This window comes from Wolffia australiana, chromosome 15 (genome assembly GCF_029677425.1).
Source record: "Wolffia australiana isolate 7733 chromosome 15, ASM2967742v1".
Taxonomy (NCBI): domain Eukaryota; kingdom Viridiplantae; phylum Streptophyta; class Magnoliopsida; order Alismatales; family Araceae; genus Wolffia; species Wolffia australiana.
In genome coordinates this window covers 1,754,712-1,763,241 of record NC_135849.1, presented here as the reverse complement: position 1 = coordinate 1,763,241, position 8,530 = coordinate 1,754,712, and the positions used below count along the sequence as shown (strand labels likewise).

Here is an 8,530-nt window from a genome sequence, read left to right as displayed (position 1 = left end):
AAGAGGGGCAAAAATGTAAAAATTCTTACAACTTCTGGTCATTCAAGAACAAGAACGGAGGTAGAAGAAAAAGATTAGAGAAAGGAGGGAAAGAGAGAGATGTAGTTTTAATCATTTGAATCCGCAATCTTATTCATGAAAAGTTAGTTCATATTTATAGTAATTTATAATATTTTGTTATCTAACGTTTTTATCCTAGCTGTTATAATTGTTATAACGGCAAGAACGAGACTCATCCAATCCCTTAGTTTGTTACCTATCTAGATGTAATCCTAATGGTCTACATTTGATCCTATCTATGTTTAAACTTATATTTAATCCTGACTGTCTCATCCTCTTAATGAGTATAGGATACCTGTCTTCTTTTCACTAGCTACTCTTCATTAAAATCCCTATTGGCTGACTGTGTTGCTGATGTGTCTGCCGAGTTGTTCACTCCATTCTTCGTCTTTATCTTCTTCTTGCTTAACAGAACATTTATCTTTATTTCTAACCGCACCATCCGGAAAAAAAAGTATGAAAATTGGTTCATTGACTCATCATTACATGCAGGGCATCTTGAATGCACTTGCATAGAAGCTTAGGGTCTTGAATGAGTTTGGTTGCCGTTACGATCTTCAGAAATGCTTTCCCGTTGTACGACACCAGGCGAACATCAATTGGCTGCGAGGCACAAGTAACATAAGATATATATCCTCCCCCTTGGAGAAAACAAATAACGAGAAACTTATTGAGAGACAACGACATACCACGGGAAGACCATTTGTCATGAATTCAACCCTTGTGATTTGATTTTTCCTCAAGCCCATGGGATGGGTGGGACCCTACACATTGGACATGACAAGGCTTATGCCACTCAGCATATTGCAAGCTGAATTGGCAAACACCTGTTTAGTGAACAAACGAAATTGATCAGCTGAGTTATGCAAGATATGAAACAAATAGCTCATAGTTGTGCGCCGGCCAAGTAAAAAATTACAAGGCAGGTTTTCGGCTGATAAAAAGGTAGAATGTACCCGTGGACCAAAGATGGACATCATCGTTTCACTGCTCTGATACGATGCCCTGGCTTCGAAGGACATCTTTTTTGTCAATAAGTTTTTTAGCCTTCCTCACGTAATTTAGAGGGTTGCCATCTTCTTCTCTCAGATCGATTCCAAGCAGGAAGAACCCGCTGATATTTCCCCATTTTATCGCTTTCTTTTTTTCGGAAGTTCCAGTAGATCCTGAAAGCAGCAATCAAACAGCTGATTACTCCAGTTAAGAGAACCTAAGAGACAAATCCGTTTGAGGTGAAACCTTAATCTTATTCATCATTTTAAGTAACTTTTGACAATACTAACACTATGAATTTCGTGATATTCACAATTTCTATATAAAAAAGAATTTTCAAACTTAGAAATAGAATAACCATGTTACCTCTTGAGCATAGTGGAGATTGAATCTTACATTAGTGCTCAAAAGATTACCTTTAATTCTTCTTTGCGCAAGCTCACCGGATTTACTGCTGTCAATTTATCTGGATGTGAAGACCCTGAAAATGACAAAGAAAGCTGCAGCTCTGCTGACTTGTTCAAGAAACGAAAGGTTGTGCATCCAGTTATTTAAAATTCCAAATTAGGGTCCCACCGTCAGAGATCAAGTTGAAATATTTGCACAGCCCACATGCTACGATGCCCACAAAAACATCATTGATTGTCTGCGTCAAGACAAAGACATGACACGCAAGAACTAAAACCCATAAAGAATTTTGCATTAACTCAGCACTTTGGGCCTCCTTACCGCGTTAACCTTGTTCTTAACAGTCTTCATATCCTCCAGCGAAAGAGTCAGGGAAGTCAGCGTCCGAGACATACCAACGGCTCGTATTTGGCCTCTCATGATCGTTTTATCCTCCTTCAACCGCATCGAAAGAAGAGAAGCCACCACAACATATGGAATAGTGTTCCATACCATCTTCATGGACCTCCATGACCGTCTTGAAGCTTCCACAAATTTTGTCGTGAGAGAAATCTTTTTCATAGTTGGTCTCTTCCGTTCTGTGACCCCACCGAGCACTCCAGAGGGTGATTCCACTAGTTCAAAGCTGGTGAGGGGCGCTAACAGAGAAACGCAGTCCCCAAGCGTATGGTGTAACCGAAGAACAAAACACCGACGTCGTCTCGGCAATATGTGTACATCCCATAGCGGAATATTCATCCTCATTGTCGACATTAAAAGCAACGAGTTGACGAACCAGTCAATGCACGCAGCATTTTCCTCTTCTTCCTGGCCTTTCTTATCATCAGTTTTTTCTCCCAGTTCATCTTCTTCCTCTTCAGGCACGATGATTATATGGTCATCAATGTCAATACTCGGAAGCTCCTTCCATCGAGCTTGGCCTTTGCCATTGGTCACCTGAGAAGATGATAGGGGTTAGAATAAGATATGACAAACCAAGAGATAGGATTAAATATCGATGATGATTTACGCATATACTGGAAACATAGATGGAACAGAATTAATATATGTTTATCGATAGACTAGTTCTGAAGACGACTCGAGTACGAAGATGATCAAGATTCTAACTCAATGTATGGAGCCTGTTTGACTCTTGGTGATGGCGGAGTTGGAAAACTCGTCTCCGACTCGCCGCGGTCGCTCCGTGCCATCGACATAGGACTAAACAAGATTAGATAGTAAGAACTGAAGATATATATTAATAACCGTTACGGGATAGCAGTAGGAATTCAATATAGGATCACATAGCGTTAGGATCAAACATAGACAGGGCAAATCTAGCGGCTAGGATTCAATCTAGACAGGGCTAATCTAACGGTCAGGACTTAACCTAAGATAGCCGTTATAAACGAGTTATAACGGCTATGATCGACTGAATAGATCTAACGGTCAGGACTTAACTTAATATAGCCGTTTGCATTGTCTGTTACAACGGCTAGATTAAGTTAAGCAAATTTACTATGATTAGTTAGTATCACAATATATATACGATCTGTGACTGTGCTAAAAGATTTATGGGAGAATACAAACTAATTCCACTCTGGATTGTCCCTCTCTTCTCGCATCTCTTCTTCTTCTATCTGCTCTCCTCTTCTCTCCCGAGATTCTCGCACAAGAGACTCTTACACTTGGAACAGTTCATGAAGGGACTCATCTTTTATACAGAGTCGCTTTTCGACTAGAGATTTTTATAGAAATTTGAATTAATTATGGCAATTGAATGATATTTATAAGTTAGAGAACTCGGCTATTAAAGAAAGAGTTTCCAGCAAAAGCGTAGGTGGGAGGCGAAGTATGTTGGGATGTAATGGAGAACCAACATTGTTGATCTTTTAGCACACTGGTAAACGCTCGAAAAATCCAATGTGGGCCAAAGGTAAGGGATGTGAGGAAGTACTGGAGAATAAATATCCTTGAATTTTAACACCTACCACGAGGGACCGCAGGCGAGGGCAGTTCTTGACGAAGCCAGAAGAGAGAGACGCTTTCAGGGCAGGAACGTCGATAGGATCTTGGAAGCAGACGATGCAATGGATTACATGAGGCAGCTCCGGCTGCAGATAAAGGCACCCTCTTGGAGAAACCGGCTCATCAGAATAATCCATTGCACCTTCCTCTCTTGTTCTGTTCTTTCCTTGGCTATGATCAGAACCTGCCGAGATCTCTCTTCTAGCTCTCTGTTAACATGTTTCACTGACCTTGGCTAGAAGACCAAGTTTTATTACTTGCGTTGTGGAAATCAGAGTCATACATTTATAGCCTGCGTTGCGGAACTCAGGGTTGGACTTTCATAAGGTGGGCCGGGGTATAAACTTATAAAATTCTCTAGAAGCTGTGCACCGGTCTTGTGAATTACCCCACAATTGTGATGGGGAATCTGTTTCAAATGACTTGTTGACACCCTTGGCGACTTTTTCTTCCAGAAGCAGTTATGACTGTCTATATTATATAAAAAGTCCTCTGCGAAAGGAATCATGCAACAATCAAACAGTGTTCTGCTCAGGGTCAACGGCCTTGAGAAAACTGAACAGTACTCATTTCTGAAGGGTTTATTCTTTATCTAAGGTTTAGTTTCAAGGGGGTCAGTTTATAGTATAACCTACAAATAAACAACAGAATAAGATATGAATGTAGTCTACACATCTGTTGGATATCACTTTCCCTTGTTTCTACTTTAGGGCACAGAATTTAATTCCGTACCGGTGTCGATTGGATCAAAATCTGTATCGAAACTAATGCATGACCTGCCTTACTGGTATGTTTCAAATTCCTTCATTTTTATAAAATTATTTTATTAACTCTCTCTCATTTTAAAATTGTAATGCCATTCTCCTTCTCTTTCGGGATAAAAAATAACCTCTTGATTTGAATTTTATATTTCTTTCCCTCTGATTCCCAAATTTCCCTTATGTTAAATTATTCCAAATTAATTTTTAATCAAAAATAAAAAAATCAGCATGATATAAATGATATCTATTCACAACGTATGACTACTGTTCAGTTATTTCTGATATAAATAAAAAATAAAAATTCTGACCTCAAAATAAAAAACATCAGCATGGTATAATGATATCTATTCACCACTAGGGTTAATCATTAGGTTTGCCATTAGGGTTTGCCATTTATAATACCATTTTCCTTGTCTTTCGGGATAAAAAATCATCTCTTGATTTAGAATTTTATATTTTCTTCCCTCAGATTCCCAAATATGCCCTTAGGTCTTAATTCCTAGTTAATTTTGAATCAAAAATAATGATTTAACTATGGTCCACTGCGAAATAAAAAATTAAAATTCTGACCCCAAAATAAAAAATATCCCTATGGTATTATGATATACATTCACCATTAGGGTTTGTCATTTTGGGACGGGGACAACGGGTATGCCAGTTCAGGGTAGACCCAGTCAGTCTGGACCGGTCAACCCCCTCCTTTCCCCTTCATGCTCTGTCTCTAACCCCGTTCTCCCCTTTATTCTCTCCCACCGTTGTCGCTCCCCGTTCTGCCTCCCCGTTCTCCCTTCCCATTCTCTTCCCCCGGTCTCCCTTGCCGTTTTTCCTCCATGTTAGCCCACCACCGTTTGTTCCCTGTTCTGCCCCCCTCTCTTCCTTTCTTCTTCTTTCTTGTTTCCCCATGTTCTTCGCTTTCTTCTTCTCCCCTTCCTATTTTATTCGTTTCTTTTCTTCTTCTTCTTCTTTGCTTAAGGAAATAATTTTCTGAAATCAGAAATGCTTCATACCCATAGGCGTATTGGTAAACATCATGGTTCAATGAAACATAATAAAATGTATTACTTAAACTTCATAGCATTTGGTATAGCAACTCGAGAACTTATTGACCATAATGCTAAAAACTTCTAAACCATTTATGCAAAACTAGAGGGTGATATCCTGAAGTATATTATACATAAATTAATTCATTCTCACAAATTTATTATTTATAAGATTGTAGCCAATGGCCTTCACACAGGCTAATTCTTACATTTGATGGTTCACATTTCTGTTTAACGTCCGTATACTTTTTGTTGATCTTGAAATGTTATCAGCATTAAGGTCACCATTAATCATCCTTGTGGAAACATGTCATGTACATGATAAATTTCTACATTGTTAACTTTGTAGTCAAAATATGATTATGGAGATTATTATAAAGACACAATTTATTCACATGTGGACGGTACGTTAGGTTATTTCCATTTATGATATGATGGGTTAACCATGATGATCCAGACACAGCCACTGGGGTCATGTCCGAGACGACTCATCCTACGCTTAACATGACAACGATGACCTGTGTTTTACAATAACTTAGTTTGTCATCAGACGGGGCTGACATGATGTTCACATTTATGATGATGGGACATCATGGAGTGATGACTCATGCGTCACTTTTGCAGGTTCAATGCATAACTTGCAAAAATCTCTCTCTCTCACCCTCTCTCTCTCCCTCTCTCTCTCTCTCTCTCTCTCTCTCTCTCTCTCTCTCTCTCTCTCTCTCTCTCTCTCTCTCTCTCTCTCTCTCTCTCTCTCTCTCTCTCTCTCTCTCTCTCTCTCTCTCTCTCTCTCTCTCTCTCTCTCTCTCTCTCTCTCTCTCTCTCTCTCTCTCTCTCTCTCTCTCTCTCTCTCTCTCTCTCTCTCTCTCTCTCTCTCTCTCTCTCTCTCTCTCTCTCTCTCTCTCTCTCTCTCTCTCTCTCTCTCTCTCTCTCTCTCTCTCTCTCTCTCTCTCTCTCTCTCTCTCTCTCTCTCTCTCTCTCTCTCTCTCTCTCTCTCTCTCTCTCTCTCTCTCTCTCTCTGTCTGCCTCTCTCTCCCTCTCTCCCTCTCTCTCTCTATCTCTATCTCTATCTCTCTCCCCTCTCTCCCTCTCTCCCTCTCTATACCCCTTTCTGTCATGTGCACAATAGCAATTCCTTAATCAACGTGGCCCCCTAGATCCGATCCAACAGTAAATGAATGATTTCTATGAATCGAGACAGAAGACAGATTTTGATGTATTGATTAAGTCAGAGAGAGAGTGAGTCAGATTCTGTGCAAGTCCTTTTTTTTCTCACCTACCTTTTTATCAACAATTAACATTTTAAGTTGATTTTATTGCAGGAGGCTGAAAACATGTTTTTCTCTTGAAGGTTAATTTATTTGATTAAATTACATGGCCAGTCTTGGAATATTTAAGCTTGGCAGCAATTTTTTTTTTTTTTTGGCAAAAAACACGATGCCGGTTACGGCCAACCTTGTGGTTGTGCCCGTAGACCGATCCAGCCTTGCCCTGGTAGCCACCCAAGGAGATATTGTACACCGATCCCCGATGACGATGATGGAGCGATATTGGAGCTGTCCTCGCCGTCGTCATATGGCATCGATGAAGTGCGTGGCGAGGATCACCTTCGAGGCGGCCGCAGTCCACCCCTCTGGCTTGAGATGTCGTCGGCTAGGCGGGAGGGTGAGCGGTCCCACCTCGAGTGCTCCACGCAATCCGCCATTCCCACGGGCCCACCGTCGAGAGCGTCTAACGTGTGCGGAGGGTCGGCAAGCCAAAACAATCAACATAATAGCATCCCCTTGCTGTCGTAGGGAGCGCCTGCCAAGAAAGAAAAAGAGATGAACGGAGTCATGTGTGTACCGCGTGGTTGGTGAGGGCATCTGCTGTCTGGTTGCCTTCTCGCAACTGGTGTCGAACGCTAGTTGTGCGAGGGCGGCACCGCATGATGTCCTGCCAGACAAGGTGTAGTCACCATTGGGAGCATGTACCTACCCGAAGCATGTCAACTAACACCTGTGAGTCTGACTCTACGACGATATTATGAAGGTTTTTTTCCTCGCGGAGGAGTAAACCATCACGTATTGCCAGAGCTTCCGCTACTGTATTAGTTTGTATGCCATAGAAAGATGAGAAAGCAAAGAGGATACTCCCTGGATGGTCTCGGAGGATACCACCACCCCTTGCGGGACTCGAGTTCCCCTTGGTCGCACCATCCACATTCAATTTGAGGATGCCGATTGGCGGTAGGAGCTAATAAACGACATGTAACTGAATGTGGATAGGGGCGAGGGTCACCGAAATGCCCTAGGAGCGGAGGAGGTCGCATGCTAATGCTGAGCTGCATGCTCGAGTCAGGATGAGATGGTGGATGCGTTGTATCCATAGTTTGACTCGATGCATGATATCCACGACGCGCATGGGCAAACCTGCAAAACGAGAAGAGTTTTGCCCTTTCCATGTCTCCCATAGTAAATAGGCTATGGTGATGTGTAGGATGGGGCTCCGTTTAGAGCATGTTGGCAAGAGAAACATCCTTCCAAAACACTCAAATGGGGTTAGTGAAGTGTGAAGTAGTGGACGCCAATGGTGTGTGATTTGGCGCCAACATTTAAGGGCTATCTCATTATGGAAGAAAAGATGGTCCATGGTCTCAATCTGTGGGGATATGGGACAACAGTGGCAATGGGAACTGAGAGAGTGACCTACACGTATCACTCGATCATCAGTAGGAAGGCCATGATGTAAGAGCCTCCAGAGGAAAAAGGAGACGAGAGTAAGGATCGCTGGATGTCAGATGCGGTGACCCTAGTGCTAGATGGGGGATTTCTCACGGAAATGCTTCCAAGAAGAGTTGCACGAGTAGGCTCCATCAAGTGTGAGTGTCCAAATGGCACGGTCGGGACTAGACCCAATTAGAGTACTTTGGGCCTCGGGTAACGTGGCTGAAGGAAGGCCATGATGCTCCCATAGGTGTTACGTGTTGCCCAAAAGCAGCTGGGCCACTGTAAGTTGCACTTGATGGGTAAAAAATGTTGATGGCGAACGAACGGACCATCAGCGTGCCAAGTATCAAACTAGGCACTAATCTCTCCTTGGCCAATATGCCAACGTGACCTGAGCGATCTCAAGCCAATGGCACTACCATGTCTGCCATCTCTGAGCTCCCCCGATGTCTATCTCTCGGCGGGCCCACTCGCCATACTTGGGTGAAATAAAAATTCCTAATGGGGAGTGTGTGGTGTGCATACGCCATACTAGCTTCTTTTGAAGCATGTC

The 8,530-nt window shown here is 42.3% G+C and overlaps 1 protein-coding gene across 1 annotated transcript; it reads right to left on the bottom strand.

Moving 5' to 3' along the window:
• Positions 1–1,190: 1,190 nt before the first annotated feature.
• LOC144713123 (wax ester synthase/diacylglycerol acyltransferase 8-like) lies at positions 1,191–3,605 on the bottom strand. Its single transcript, XM_078587616.1, has 5 exons — positions 3,432–3,605; positions 1,783–2,397; positions 1,630–1,699; positions 1,470–1,534; positions 1,191–1,226 (listed from the first exon to the last, which is right to left on the bottom strand). Exons 1-5 carry the CDS (start codon positions 3,603–3,605, stop codon positions 1,191–1,193), a joined length of 960 nt encoding a protein of 319 aa, XP_078443742.1.
• Between the last annotated feature and the right edge of the window lie 4,925 nt (positions 3,606–8,530).

Coding starts and splice junctions, on each gene's coding strand:
- LOC144713123 (XM_078587616.1), bottom strand. CDS start 3,605: ATGGATTATTCTGATGAGCCGGTTTCTCCAAGAGGGTGCCTTTATCTG. Junction 2,398..3,431: donor CTCGCCTGCGGTCCCTCGTG/GTAGGTGTTAAA, acceptor TCATCTTCTCAG/GTGACCAATGGCAAAGGCCA. Junction 1,700..1,782: donor TTAAGAACAAGGTTAACGCG/GTAAGGAGGCCC, acceptor GTCTTGACGCAG/ACAATCAATGATGTTTTTGT.